This window comes from Canis lupus, chromosome 8 (assembly GCF_011100685.1).
Source record: "Canis lupus familiaris isolate Mischka breed German Shepherd chromosome 8, alternate assembly UU_Cfam_GSD_1.0, whole genome shotgun sequence".
Taxonomy (NCBI): domain Eukaryota; kingdom Metazoa; phylum Chordata; class Mammalia; order Carnivora; family Canidae; genus Canis; species Canis lupus.
Window position 1 is genome coordinate 13,764,043 of NC_049229.1, and position 15,704 is coordinate 13,779,746.

At 36.3% G+C, this 15,704-nt stretch overlaps 1 protein-coding gene across 3 annotated transcripts in view; it reads right to left on the reverse strand.

The window, feature by feature from the left end:
- Window positions 1–3,597: 3,597 nt before the first annotated feature.
- Window positions 3,598–15,704, reverse strand: part of BAZ1A (bromodomain adjacent to zinc finger domain 1A) — an 89,520-nt gene continuing 77,413 nt past the window's right edge. For all 3 annotated transcript variants that reach the window (XM_038544479.1, XM_038544480.1, XM_038544478.1), the window contains 6 exons: window positions 11,470–11,717; window positions 11,152–11,378; window positions 9,331–9,800; window positions 6,613–6,755; window positions 5,039–5,126; window positions 3,598–4,588 (listed from right to left, as the gene is read on the reverse strand). In XM_038544479.1, the coding sequence (XP_038400407.1) occupies window positions 4,392–4,588; window positions 5,039–5,126; window positions 6,613–6,755; window positions 9,331–9,800; window positions 11,152–11,378; window positions 11,470–11,717 (1,373 nt within the window). In that variant the 3' untranslated portion in view covers window positions 3,598–4,391. The remainder of the gene's footprint in view (window positions 4,589–5,038; window positions 5,127–6,612; window positions 6,756–9,330; window positions 9,801–11,151; window positions 11,379–11,469; window positions 11,718–15,704) is intronic.

Here is a 15,704-nt window from a genome sequence, read left to right on the forward strand (position 1 = left end):
ATTTTGTATTTTACTGAGTTCTATTTTTTGGACAATGGCTGTTTATTAATTTTATAACTAGGAGGAGTAAGCTCTTTGTATTCCTGGAGAAAATATATGTATAATATTGACCAGATCAAAGGCTTAAATCACAGCTTTAAATTTTACACTCAGTTATTTGTTCATCAATGCTCTGAATATATTTTTCTCAAATTTGATACAAAGTGTCATTGGCTCTCAAGACAAAACTTCTGCAGATACAGAGAATGAATAGAAAGATTAAAGGGGGGATCCCTGGGGGGCTCAGCGGTTTGGCGCCTGCCTTTGGCCCAGGGCGCGATCCTGGAGTCCCGGGATCGAGTCCCACATCAGGCTCCTGGCATGGAGCCTGCTTCTCTCTCCTGTGTCTCTGCCTCTCTCTCTGTCTATCATAAATAGATAAATCAATCTTTAAAAAAAAAAAGAAAGAAAGATTAAAGGCTGCTTGGTCATTGTATACCATTGAATTACTAATAGGCTGATATTCCTGCATGTTTTTTCTAATCTAGAGATTTGCTCTGATACTGTTACCATAGTAAACCCACTTGAACTGTGAGTATACAGAGCTAACGTGGAAAATGTAGTTTATGCGCAATTTTCTTCAGGTTGTTAATGAAATTAACCTAGGGCTCTGCCCATTTTTTAAAAAAATTAAAACTGTGAGCCCACATGTGTGCAACTCACCATACCTCTTCTTCTCCTGAGAAAGCCTAAAATATTTAAATATTTTAGCACTGGAAAAAAATAGCAAACAAATTAGAGAATGAACTATATTGGAAGACGATTTTCAAAGCATGGCATAGGTATTAAATTTCTGCTTCTCACACATCCAAATATGCCAAAATATTAGTAAGGATCCTATAGCCAGTATGAATTGGATCTGTAGCCAAATATGCATAGGACCTAAATCCAAAGTTTGGAAGACAGCAGCTTTTTTAGTACTCATGCTCCCTTAAATACATATTCTGAGCACATGGCTAAATAATAGGACAGAGAGCCTTAGAAACTACGAATGAGGAAGGAAAATAATCATGTGTTTACAATGAATAAATCTTTGAAAAACGTGATGTAGACTACTGTCTGACATGGATACATCTACATACACATTCTCTATTTTGCCTTCTGCTCACTCTTTTATATTGATCACAGAGGTAAATCTGCTTATCCTTCTTCTTCCTGGAGGTAGCCTAGTGTATTGGAAATACAGAACTTTGAAAGCCTGGTGTCAATTACTCTGTAATCTTGGGTAAGTACCTACAAAAAAAAAAATTATCTGAGTCTAAACCTCACTTGAAAAATGGAGAGAATAACAGCAAAAATCCTTACAGAATTGCCTTATCTATTTTTTAAAGAGCCAGAGACATAGGCAGAGGGAGAAGCAGACTCCCTGCAGGGAGCCCAATGTGGGACTCAATCCCAGGACCCTGGGATCATGACCTGAGCCAAAGGCAGCACCTCAACTGCTGAGCCACCCAGGTGCCCCCAGAATTGCCTTATTTAACATAAAAAACATTTCCCAGGGCGCCTGGGTGGCTCAGTTGGTTGAGCATGGGACTCGATTTTGGCTCATGTCATGATCTCAGGGTCATGGGAGTGAGCCCCACATGGGGCTCCATGCTCACTCAGCATGGAGTCTACTTGGGATTCTTTCCTTTTCCCTCTCCCTCTGCCCATCCCCTGCTTGCAAGCACGCACGTGTGTGTGTACTCTCTCAAATAGATCAATCTGTCAACCTTAAAAAAACCTCACAAAACATAAAAAGCATTTCCCATAGTTATTAGGTATGAAGGATATAAAATTTTATATTAAGGGCTTGGCATGTTACAGGATGTGTTAATTTCTTTCCCTTTTGGCTCTGTCTTGCAATTACAAATCAAGTGCTTTTAGAAATATAATTTATCTGAGGTTAGAGACTGAACCTGGAAGTGGTAACAAGCAGACTGAAATTCTCCTTGACTATCTTGGACTTCAGTTTTCTCAATCATGTTTTTGTTCCACTCATTCCTTTTGTAGTCCTTTTTCCTTTAAGAAAAATGTAAAATCAAAATAGGAGTTGAAAATGCTATTTTCTTGGTCAACATTACATTCCTAGCTACTAATATGTGTCCTTGCATTTGAGCCTTGTTGCTGTGCAAGATTTCAATTACTGCTGGTATGTATATGAATAAGTAATGATTTTTGTATCTAAGAAAATCTGGCCAGGCAGATTAAAAAGCAATGTCTTATTTAACTGAGTCTGAGAAAGGCAACATATAAATTGCCAACTTTTTAAAAGATTATTTTAGAGAGAGAGAAAGAGCGAAAAGACTGTGAGCCTTGGGGTGGCAGGGACAGGGGAACAGGGGGCAGAGAATCTCAAGCAGACTCCTTGCTGAATGGGGAGCCCAACACAGTGCTTGATCTCATGACCCTGAGATCGGACACTTAACTGAGCACTCAGGAACACCCAGGTGTTCCTAAATTACCAAGTTTTAAGACATTCAGACAGACTTTCAGACTCAATAATTCAGTAAAAAATTTCCCTTCTTAGTGTTTAGAAGAGCAAATATATAAAAGTTATTAATATTAAAAAGTGAAGAATATTAAGTAATCAGATAACTTATTTTTTAAAAAAGATTTTGACAGAGCAAGTGAGCAAGTGAGCACAAGCAGGGGGAGTGGCAGAGGAAGAGAGAGAAGCAGGCTTCCCACTGAGCAGGGAGCCTGCACAAGGCTGACATGGGGCTCTGTCCCAGAACCCTGGGATCACGACCTGAGCCAAAGGCAGACGCTTAACTGACTGAGCCACCCAGGCGCCCCTCAGATAATTTACTATGGAAGTGCAATTATATTTTAGAATTCTCTCCTAAACATCTAACTACTATTAAATAAGATTTTCTAAGAAATTTAATGTGCTCATTAAACAATTGGCATATGAAATGATTACAAATTTACCAAAAGTTACAGTTGTGATGATATTCATGCAAAGAATCCAGAGTCGATCATCTCAAAGCAAATGAGAAAGACACAAAACAGGGGTAACTACCCAATAAACAAGCCTAATTAAATGAGAATATAGTACTGTCAAGATTTTATTTCTTTTATTTTTATTTTTCCCCCCACCCCCGTCTGTCAAGATTTTAGATGAGAAAATAGAGGGATGATTCTACTGCCTTCCAATAAAGCCCTGGAGAGGACACCTGCCTTTTGCATCCTGAAAAGGAACAGCAACTCTTAAGTCTGCTTGAGATTCTCTGCCCCCTGTTCCCCTGTCCCTGCCACCCCCATGAAACTGAGGCCCTATGTATCTTCCACACCTAAGAAACAGCACTTCCTATTTTATTTAAAAGAAATTTCTGAGTGGTGTTTTTTAACTTACCTGGCATATCCTATACTTTCTTTCCTCCTTTTACTCTGAGAATCCCTGTCACAGATGGTTACTGTTACTAATGGAGATATCTTACTCCTCAAGGGTCTGGGCTGAAAAAGGTGCAAATCACTGCCTTACAGACGCAGGTACAATAAAACATTAGTTCTGATGGTCTGTATGGATCACATGTAATAGTTCAATTCTGATTTGTAAAAATTCCAGATTCAGAATACTTGAAAAACATGTATCATTTTATTTGTACACTTAAAAAGTTGTACATAGAAACTTGTAATACAGTTCTGTAAAACTGAAAGAACTGTCAGGGAAAAGGGAGGGTGTTACCTTTTATTGATTGATCATTAAGGAAGTTAGAGAAATAAAACAAAAACACAGTAAAATGTTTAAAAAATTAAAGAACATTTTCCAGGTACAAATTTTATAAATACAAAACAAATTCACAAATTATTTTGAATGCTAAATAAATATCTAGTTAATAAACTCAGACTTAATACCTCCAGCCAGCACTGGTACAGCACTTCAAGGATATAAAATTGGATTCATTCATGTGTAGTGTTGAAAGAATGTGCTCATTAAACAATTCTTAGACATATATACTTTTCTAAACTGTGCTATAGAAGATTTATCCGTTTAGATAAATCTCCTTTAATACCACACTTCTAAAAAAAAATCAATGACAAAATAAATCACAGATGAAAAAATATTTTCAAAGATATTGGGACACATGAATGATCTCAAAATGTACAAAAACCTCTGTAAACCAGTACTATATCCAATACATCTATCAAACTTATTAGATGCTGAGCAAAACTGTAGCAAAGGAAATCTTTCCTACATTCTCCTGAGTGCTTAATATTAAAATTGAGAATATAGTGCAGGCCACACTTCAGTGTGGTCAATCAGTTGTTATTGCTTTATATATATATGTCTGCTTTTGAGCATGATTTAATGTTCCATTTTCATGAACAATTTGTTTTCCTCAAATATATCCTTTAGAAGGACAAAATTAGATTCGTGACTTTTTTGCAGCTGGTGGTGTGCTAACTTGATCCACATTCCCGGGAGTGACATGTAGTCCAAGTTTTTGAGCCTGAATATGAAAAAATGCTTGAAGCCTAGTTCCAGCTTTTGCTTCACTTGTGTTACGAGGGTTGTACTCAAAGCAGTTCGAAAACATTAACTCAATATCATCAATAAATTCCGCTAGAAAGAAAAAAACCAAAGAAATTAGAATAAAAGTACATAAATTATAATTTTTGTTGTATCATATCTGGAAATGTCATTAAGAAAACGAAGCCCACCCTTTTCTTTAGAAATTGAAGCCTCTGAAACAACAAGGTAGCAGAACTAAAACTTAAAATTATTAACTAAAATGCTTTATAATTGTTCTATTGAAACTATGCAATTACATAATTAGGAACATTAGATGATTACACAGAACTTCTATTAAGACCAGATTCTACAAAATATTTAACTCATTCAGTTCCTACCCAGTATCTTTCATCTCCATATCCATAGACAAACATTTTAAGAGACCTCTTGGGATGCCATCTACACAATCACATTAATATACATCATTTAAATCACACAAAAAAAAACCACAGTCTTTACCTCTTTAAGCAAAAATATTAGAGGAAAACATAAATTACTTACATGCTAATTTATATTCACATTTGTTCACTTTTTCACGAATTATATTTAAGGCAATGGGCTTTTTGATGATGTCGTAATAGTCCGGGACCTGTAAAATAATTCAAATATATCTCTCCTATAGAAGATTTATCAGAGATAAGTGGTCAAATATGTGAAAGTTTTGCACTTAAAAGCAACGGAATATTAACCTTTGAATACTACGATCCCATTAAAACCACATAATATATTTCAGTCACTATAACGTTGTAGAAGCTTATTTGATACTACAAAAAATGTTAACTTATTGTGAAAAGAAAAAGTTTGTGATTTTGCTTGTGTACTCTATTTCTCTCTAAAGAGAAACATATGGGCAGCCCGGGTGGTCCAGTGGTTTAGCGCCGCCTTCAGCCCAGGGCCTGATCCTGAAGATCCAGGATCAAGTCCCATCTTGGGCTCCCTGTGTGGAGCCTACTTCTCCCTCTGCCTGTGTCTCTGCCCCCTCTCTGTGTCTCTCTCATGAATAAATAAATAAAATCTTAAAAAAAAGGGAAGAAAATATTTCTATAAAAAAATAAAGAGAAACATATATGTATCTATACAGTTATTTAATGAGCATTACTGCATTTGTAATAAATAATAAAATGTACATAATAAAACTTATTTAGCACAAAAACTACTCAGGAAAAATGAATTAGAGTCAAACAGATTTAATTTTTATAGGATGCTATTCAATGGTAATTAATCCTTCACATTCTTGCTCCAGAAATCTCTCTAACACACCCTTTGCTCCATTCAAACTTCCCATCATTTCCCATATTTTCATTTCTGGGTCTTTAACTTATCATGCCCTTTTCCCTTTTCTTATTCCATTTCTCACTGTTGAAATTCCACCCATCTTTAATGACCGGACCAAACAGTTCTTCCATAACAAACTTTCAAATTCCTGGTATTCTCTCCCTCTGAAAAGCTCAAATCAATCTCCTTTTTTTCTCTACTTCTGGAAGACCATTATAACTTCTATTATAGCAGTATAACACTGTCATATCTGCTGTAGCACATCATACTTGCCCCACGTATATAAATAACTCCAGCACCATCTCAAATGCCTTAGTTTTAGGCCCTCTTTGTTTTCTAAGAGTCCCTATCTTTCTCACACAGTGGTCTCCAGACCAGCCCCATCAGCATCATTGCAGATCTAGTGAATCAAGAACTCTGGAATGAGGCCTAGTAACCTGCGTTTTAACAAGACATCCCAGGTGATTTTAGTGTATGCTACAGTTTGAGAACAGCTGTTTTACATAACAGAAATATCAATAGTACACAGTTGAATTAAATCTATTCATATTCATTACATAGAATAAAAACATTGAAGCTATTACAACACAACATACTGTCATTTTTCATGAGAATCAGTCATAGGATTGGAAGGAACTGAGCCGAGGATGTTCTCTAATCCCCTTTTTTTTCAATTTAGAAACTAACTTTCCAAGTGTTTAAAAAGCAAAGTGTATCGTGACTAATGGATGTTTTGACTGCCATGCAGACTAAATCAGATAATATTCATGAATACGTCTTATCGAGTCTAATAATATTACCTGGATTTTGGAAACGAGTTTCAAAAAAGGCCAGCTGTCATCATGCCGTACCAGTTCCACAACAAGTTGTTCAAAAGCAGACAATTCATGAACTCCTCCTTGTCGGCCTGAACTCCTTCGATTCAGGGTCATAGGAGACGATTCTAAATAAATAAATTTTAGGTGATGACAAAGAAAATTATTTGATCACTACAAGCTAAACAGGTATATAAATACAGCCTATCTTCAAACAGAAAATTAACATTCTATATATGTAATTAATGAGATAAATTAGCCTACATTCTGAAATATGAAAATCTAATGTTCACTCTATTTTTTATTTTTTAATTTTTTAAAAGATTTTATTTATTTATTCATGAGAGATGCAGAGAGAGAGGCGGAGAAGCAGGCTCCATGCAGGGAGCCCGATGTGGGACTCGATCCTGGGTCTCCAGGATCATGCCGGGGGCTGAAGGCGGCGCTAAACTGCTGAGCCACCCAAGCTGCCCTCTTTTTTTATTTTTTTTTTAAAGATTTTATTTACTTATTCATGAGAGACACACAGAGAGAGGCAGAGACACAGGCAGAGGGATAAGCAGGCTCCATACAAGGAGCCTGACTGGGGACTTAATCCTGGGACTCCAGGATTATGCCCTGGGGCTGAAGGCAGGCACTAAACTGCTGGGCCATCCAGGGATCCCTCTCTTTTTGTTTTAAAAAAGATTTTATTATCAATTTTTATTATTTTTATGATTATTAATTTAAAAAAAAGTCTACTTAAGTAACCTCTACACCAAAGGTGGGGCTTGAACTCCCAACCTCAAGATGAAGAGTCCTATGCTCTTCTAACTGAGCCAGTCAGGCGCCCCTAAAGATTTTATTTTTAATTAGTCTCTATATCCAATGTGGCACTCAAATGTCGTATGCTCCACTGACTGAGCCAGCCAGGTGCCTCCACTGTTTCCTTTTCATCATAAAATTTCTGAATTAATTAAACATTCACTGGGAACATATTGTAAAAACACTGTAATATAAAATTCCTTGAACAGAAAGTTTATAGATTATATTTTAGCCCATTTTATTAAAAATCTATTTTCAACTATAATAAAAAGCAAGCAATTCTGCAGAATTTTCTGAAACACATCATTAGGAAAACAATCTTTTCAGATCTAGCAAGTAGACCTCTTTATAAATTACCTTGCATGGTAGAAATTAGATGTTTAACAATAAAATAAAAGATTATCATTAATTTTATTTATTGATTCATTTGAGGGGAGAGAGTGCATGAGAGAGGGAGGTGGATAAGGAGCAGAGGGAGGACGAGCAGACTCCATGATGAGCATGAGCACAGAGCCTGAGGGAGGGCTTGATCCCACAACCCTGGGGTCACAACCTGAGCCAAAATCAAGAGTTGGTCCCCCAACTGAGCTACCCAAATGCATCTCTTGTCTTAATTTTATATGGAGGATTTCTGAAAGCAAAATGCTTTCTCATAAAACCTAAGGTATATATAACGAAATCTAAAGTGTATGAATTAGTAGAAAAAGGTAGCATAGTTCATATTATGAATTCAGGTGTTTAAATTCTCTACTTAAATGTAAATCCATACATTGCCCCCTTTGTCATTGGAACCAGGTTAGTAATTTCACAAATCAATTAACAAAATGTTTTCCTTTATTTTTAAAAAATATTTTATTTACTTACTTAAGAGATAGAGATAACAAGTTGGGGGGAGGAGATGAGGAAGAAGCAGACACTCCACCAATATTATGCTTTAGGCCAGGTTGCTCCCCATGAGGGACCATGACTCAGGTCTCAATCCCAGGATTCTGAGATCATGACCCAAGCCAAAGGCAGATGATTCAACTAACTGACCCACCCAGGTGCCTCCCCAATTTTTTTTCCGAGCAGAGTTTTTAAAAAATACAAATGTTTTAGGTATGCTATGTTTCCAAATAGCTTGAAGTTCAGAATTGGGGAAGAGCAAAACAGATAAGGGGATAGGAAAAGCTAAATTAGACCTCTGGTGCTAAGTTACCTGATACAATGCACCGCCTCCCCAAACCTGACAGTCTGGTGATGGCATCAACAGACTAACTGTCTTCTATTCTTTCACTAATGCACTCCTTAATCCTGCCATGTATTTGAATAATGCAATACAACCTATCTATAATTCTTCAAGGAACAGTATCGTTTTTTATGTCTAATTTCATTTTTTGGAATAGCAAAGTTTTATTACTACTGGCATTAAAGGAAAAAATAGAATTGAAGAGATAAATAAAGAAATTTGGATAAAGATTACTATAAACAACAATTATCAGAATTAAAAAGATGGCTGGTGATCACTCCCTAATGATAATATCACTCCCCCAGCTCTCCCCTGCCCCCAAAATCAGTACATCAGATAGGAACCTTACCAAATACCCCTAAGACAATGTAGCTTGTCTAGGTGATAATGAGTATGTTGTGTTTTAAAGCAGGAAAGGGTGGAAAAGAATGAAATGTGTCATTTCTCACAACTACTTTGCTACATCACTAAAAAATACTCATAATATAATTTACCTTATTCCCCAAATAGCTGCCCCTTTGATGAATATTACGCTTTAGGCCAGGTTGCTAATAACCTTGTATATCCTAGTGACAGCCTTTAAAAAATGATCCAAAATATCTCAACATTCAATATTTGCAAATTACTTCATTTTCTTAGGTAAGAGGAATTTAAATTAGACTTCTTTATACCTGTAGATTGTCTTTTTCTTCCTCTTCTCTTGGATTCACTATCTTGGAGAGAAAGTTTTGAAGTAACATTTAGAGATCTTGACTTCTCACTTGACTTTGTGGCAATGACTCTGAAGTTAGGAAAGTTGGGACTATTTTCTGGTGTATTATTAGCACTTTTCCTTCCTCTGCGTTTTCTACGAGGACTAAGTAGTTCCACAAATACGTCTGCTTGCAGTGGGCCATAACTCTGGCGAGTAGAACGACCAGCAATTCTTAAAGATTTAGTTTCTGTTGGAGGAGCAGACCTTATCTTTCTAAGGCTTCTACCAGTGGTTTTAGAGGAAACAGTTGTTTTGGGTGTACTCTGCTGACTCCGAGAAGTGTATCTTCCAGGATCTTGTCGTTGGCCACGACTTGAGAAAGAAGTGCTAATTCTCCCTCTTGTTTTAATTGGCAATCTGACTTGTGGTCTTCCTCGTTTTGGTGGGCTGTAAATATTGTTAGAAAACATGATTATTCTACAGAGAAATGAATACACATACAATTATCCCTATTCCCTTTGTTCTACTATTCAGCCAATGATTCTACATATATTTCTTTGGTGTCCTTATGCTACAGGAGACCATTACTTTTCATTATCATTGATGGTGAGGTAATTTACAGTTTTGGTCAATGACAGCAACTAAAATAGGCCCTAAATCTGTGGTTCCTGAATACCATGCTGAGAATCTTTCTGCCATCTTCTGATTCTTACTGTAAAATACAAAACTAGATTCAATCTTTTATTTTCAGTAAACTCTACCCACAACATGCAGCTAGAACTCACAACCCCAAGATCAGATCCAGAGTTACACACTTCAATGACTGAGCCAGCCAGGCCCCCCAGGTTCGATCTTTTAATTGTCTTCAAGTCATAGACAAGGATGAAACAACCCTACTGAGCCTCTTTTTATCCATTTCCCCATACCTGGACTTCCAGTTTACCTGGAATTTTCCAAATTCTTTATCATCTTTATGTTTAACACAAATACTGCCCTTATAATCTACAAGGACGATGGTTCCTACTAGTTGGAGCTATTAAAAAACAACCTGATTAAAATAAGCAGGGTAGTTCTCTCTATCCTCTGCAGATTGGCCTTTTTGTACTTTGTCAGTTTGAAGTTGCCCTTGCTTTAATTCACTTTCCTGATTCCACATGAATGGGGTTCAGATGTTAAAAAGGTGGAGAGGTCTTAGGGACCAATAAAGGGGAGAATGCTCTAGTGCTGCCACAGCAGGAATAACCAGGTCCTCACCCAATTCATTAGGCCTGAGTGACACAGCTTGCTAAGTTGCGGAATACCTGCTTATGTATAGAAGTTGCTTCTAACTGCTAATGTGGTAGGAGTCTAACAATATAATGTGCTTCCTGGCAGATCTCTTTCTCTCTCTGTAGATGCCAAGATCACCCATATTTGAGTATACCTCCTTGAGAAAGCAAGAGGGGCACTGGGAAATTGCATTCACTTTATCTCATAAATATCCTTTGGAATGTTTCTTTGCGCTGGAGGCACAAAATTCAGTAAAATCAAACTTAATGGGGGTCTGAATTGGTATTCCTACGCAAACATCAACTTCTATTGGATTTTATGACCTGGCTAAACTCACATAGGTACTACATTCCCTCAGGAATAACTTCAAATGCTTATCATACTAAAGCAAGGATAACGTAAGGACACTATATTATATACCAGTTTTTAAAAAGTTATCGGCCCCAATCATTCCATTTGTTTTTGAGTAGTCAAGAGATTGTCTAGTTATGACTCACAAACTCTCATTTTATTGCATATTAGGACTTACCTGACTTCTTCCTCTTCTTGAGAGTCATCTTCATCTTGGTCTATCTCATACTCCTCCTCCTCACTTTGACCCTCTTCATCATCATCATCAACTTCATCATCCTCACCTCCCATACTGTCTTCCATCTCTTCATCACTTTCCAAGGATGGTCTCTGTCTAGAGGAGAGTCTTCTAGAACGTTGCTTTGGCCGACACTCTGGACAAAACCAATCTCCTTCAGGCACAGTCTGACAAATCACAGAAATGATTATTAATCATCTGTCACTCAAAACCTCAATCACTCAATCCTCATCTAAGAAGTAGAAGGGGGAAAAATACCTTGAGCTTTGGTCGAACACAGTAGGTATGATGACCCCGATCACAGCCATCACAAAGTACCATGTTTTCAGCATCGCCTTTTTTTCGGCATATCTTGCAACGAGCATTCAGTATAGATTTAGACCATATCACACTACGATCCAAGGTGGAGAGATGAAGAAAGACTTGGGATAGACTAGCAGAAGCAAGCAGAGACTCTCTCCAACGGTCCAGGACTGTTTTGTAAGAACGCCCACTGTCACTGGCATCTTAAATGAAAGGGTAAAGTAATTTAAGTGTCTAGGCAAACCTCAGACATCTCCTAGAACTATTTTCTTGGTATTTTAAACAGGTTAGATTTTAAAGTTCTTCTAAAACTTAACAAAAAGATCGTGTTGATATTAAAAACAAAAACCTCATATTAAAGAAAATATTTGCTGAGCCATAGCTTGTTTGTGATATAAAGAATTACTTAAATCTATAAATCAAAAAAAAAAATCTATAAATCAAAAGCTTGGGGATTTCAATAGTTAAAAAGAGAAGAATTAACTTAAGCAATGTGTTCTCAATCTAGTGGTTTTTAATCAATTCTTGGCCTGACTTAAAGAACTAGCTAAATATGATAACAAATCAGTTAGTATCCATTTGAATCAAGGATAATACTTCTAAGTTAAATATCAATCATATAAGAGGTTTTCTCCTGGGGCTGATGAAAATTTTCTGAAATTAGATCATGGTGAATGGCTGTGTAACAGTGAATATACTAAAATCCACTGAATCCATCCATTTTTTAAAAGGATGAATTTTATATATGCAAATATCTCAATAAAGCTATTATTAAAAATATCAATTATATAGAAATGCTAACTCTCTTGTCTTCTATCTCTAAGAAAATATTTTTTTAAATGAGGTAAAAAAAATGCTAAAACTCCACTTCCCAAAAGAACTTTCAGCATTAATATTTATATAGGAACCTTTGAAAGTTTCTGTCATTAATAACATCATTTCTTTGTCTTCTGGACTAAGATTTATTAAGAGTCATTTGGCTAGATGCCATTAATCTATCATTTAACACTGGCATGTGATTTTTCTCTTCAGTGAATCTTCCATCATTGCTACCACCTTATATTCCTAAAACATTATACTTAATTATGAAAGGACTACCACATAATGTCCAATTTCTACAAGGTTTATAAGACTCCAAACATAGTTTGTTCTTATTATGAGATATTTCCTACTATTATCCTCAAAAAAAAAAAAAAAAGTCCTCTTGGGCAGTAGCATAATGATTAAAGGGAATGTGGGCTCTGGAGTCAGTCTGCTTCGAGGGGAGTACTAGCCCCCCTGTTTGAGTGCGGCCTCAGGTTTCCCAACAGTAATATGTGGATAGCATCTACCTCTGAGTCTGAGGGCTGTGAGGAAGATTAAGTGGGATGATATATATGAGACAAGTAAAATGCCTGTCAGGTAGTAAACGCTGTTACTGTTATCATTATTGCTGCATTATACTGTTCCTCCTGTGTGCAACAATTTAGAAGATATGAAACAATTCATTCTATGGTCCCTACCTTTAAGAAATTTTTTATATAGCTGGGAGAGTGAAGATATATACAAGGAGCTGAAGTCATAAAGGAGCAGATCTGCCAAACATTAGTTGAGTCTTGAGCTTCTGTTTGATTGTTGGGCTGGATGAGAGAGACAGGACGTGATATCTAGGGCTCACCCAATGTGCCGAATCCTTTCTGAAAAGCTAGGACTCCAAAAGGCTATACCTTCAAACATCAAGGCAGGAAAGGGTACATTGGAGAAAGAAAGAAGTAGCATGGAAATCTGCTCATCTGGACCTTGGTGTTGAGTGGAAAGGGAAAATGAATCTACCCTGAGAACACGTAACCAATGCCTAAACAGTTTAAAACCTGAAAAAACATACGATTTTTAAAGTGGCCCAGGTGGTAGTGAAATCAGGTGGATGGCAGAAACAAGTACACATCTTTGCAAATTCTCTCTAAAGAAATTTCCATAGATCAAGTTCTGAGGAATGACAGTTAATAGTCAAGACTTACAATGCACATGTGGAAACAAAACATTACAGACAAGAGCCAGCAGAATCTGACCCATAAAGACTTGAGATATTTGATTAGACACAAAATATAAAGTAACTGTTTTAATGTTTTAAGAAATAAATGTTTGAAAATATAAGGAACCAAGCAGTTTGAAAAAGCATCAGAATCTCCAAAAATAATTGAGAGTAATAACTTGATGGAAGAGGGAAAAAAACGAATGGGTCAATGGCTCTTCAGGTAAAGCTGAAGAAAAATATTAGCAAAGTGAGAAATAAATGCAGTAATTATTTCCACCCTCTTATTTTGTGTTTTCTATTTACCGTGATTTTTGATATAAGGCTTCATGAAAAGTTCTAGCTTGAGCAGACTCTCTAAGGAAGGAGGCAACAAAAATTGCTAGTTCAAAGATCTTAAAGAAATCTTTCTGGATAAATCCAAGGACATTCTTATTGGTAAGTGCAAGAAATAAGATTGCATATAGGCCACTGTGGAAGAGTGGAGGAAAAAGACAAACTGTGAAGGGCCTTTGGAACCTTGAAAGTCAGTCTGAATGATTTTTAACTTGAAGGTTGGTGAAACATTATGGGTTTTGATCAAAGAGGTGCTTTAAGAAAATTAAATCTGGGCAGCCCAGGTGGCTCAGCTGTTTAGCGCCACCTTCAGCCCAGGGCCTGATCCTGGAAACCTGGGATGGAGTCAGGTTCCCTGCATGGAGCCTGCTTATCCCTCTGCCTGTGTTTCTGTCTCTCTCTCTCTCTCTCTCTCTCTCTGTCTCTCGTGAATAAATAAAATCTTAAAAAAATAAAAAAAAGAAAGAAAAAGAAAAAATTAAATCTGTGGTATCTCAATGTCCAATTTTTATCCCACCCACTTTTTAAATGGATGTCCACATGCTTCTGCTTTTATATAGTACATAAATAAGGATAAAAAAACAGTATACAATTGATTCCATTTTTCTGTTGTCTTGCCACTTCTCCAGATTATAAAACTCCCAAGGGCAGAAGTGTCTTGTTTCTCTTTTATCTTCCATCATGCTAGTATAAATAAATCCCTCAAGAAATTAGGATTAGGATTTTACATATGAAATAATGGTAGAGTCATATGATCATATATTACATTGGGAGACTTCATATTGTTAACTGCTACTACATAGTAATCCATGTGACCATGCTATGTAGGTTTTTCCTGGAGATAACACAAAAACTCCCACCCTATAAATCCCCCTATGCTAGCAAAAAAAAAAAAAAAAAAAAAAAAAAAAAAAGTTTCATTAACCGAGGTATGCAATGTAGAAGAAAAATGCTAGGAAGTTATTATTTTATAAGACTGTCTCCAATCCTATTCCTTTCCAAAAAGACCATCAAATTCAAGGTTTTCCTTCCAAAGCTAAATATTCAAACCAGTACTCAGCAACACAGGAAGTAAAATCATAATTCTTTAAAAAGACAAAATTCTTTAAAAAGTTAAAAATTTACCAACTCTCAAACTAGATTGATCTTCCTCTCTCTTTTTCGTGTCCTTTTTTTTTTTCTATCTCCCCTTTGGTCTTTATTAATTTCTGTGTTACCTAATTTCAAATTGATAAAGTTAGTTTGAGGATTTTTTCATTGCTTAAGGATTTAACCATAAGCATGACTTTATAAATGATGAGATTTCCAACTTAAACAATTCTCACAGATCTTACCTAAAATAATTCAAATATGAATATCTTCCTCAAGTTAAAAAAAAGCCTAGTTTTATTAATGTATTAATGATTAGAATAAGAGGGACATCCTACGGAAGGTGAAACTTAAGTAGAATTTTTATTTTACTTGCTTCCTCAAGAAACTGAAACAGGGATGCCTGAGTGGCTCAATGGCTGAGCGTCTGCCTTCAGCTCAGGGCATGATCCTGAAGTTCCAGGACTGAGGCCCACATCAGGATCCTTGCATAGAGCCTGCTTCTCCTCTATGTCTCTACCTCTCTCTTGTCTCTCATGAATAAATAAATAAAATCTTAAAAAAAAAAGGAAAAAAGAAAAAAAGAAACCGAAACGATCTCTGAAGCTAAACTGGTAAAATTCCTACCACAGTGAATTTGCTATGCTGAAAAATAATCAAAAGAATGGAGAATTTTTATATTCTATCTCAAACATTCATAAAGCAGAACCCACATTTCTCCCCCAGATTAAGGATATTCTTGATAACCTTGCTC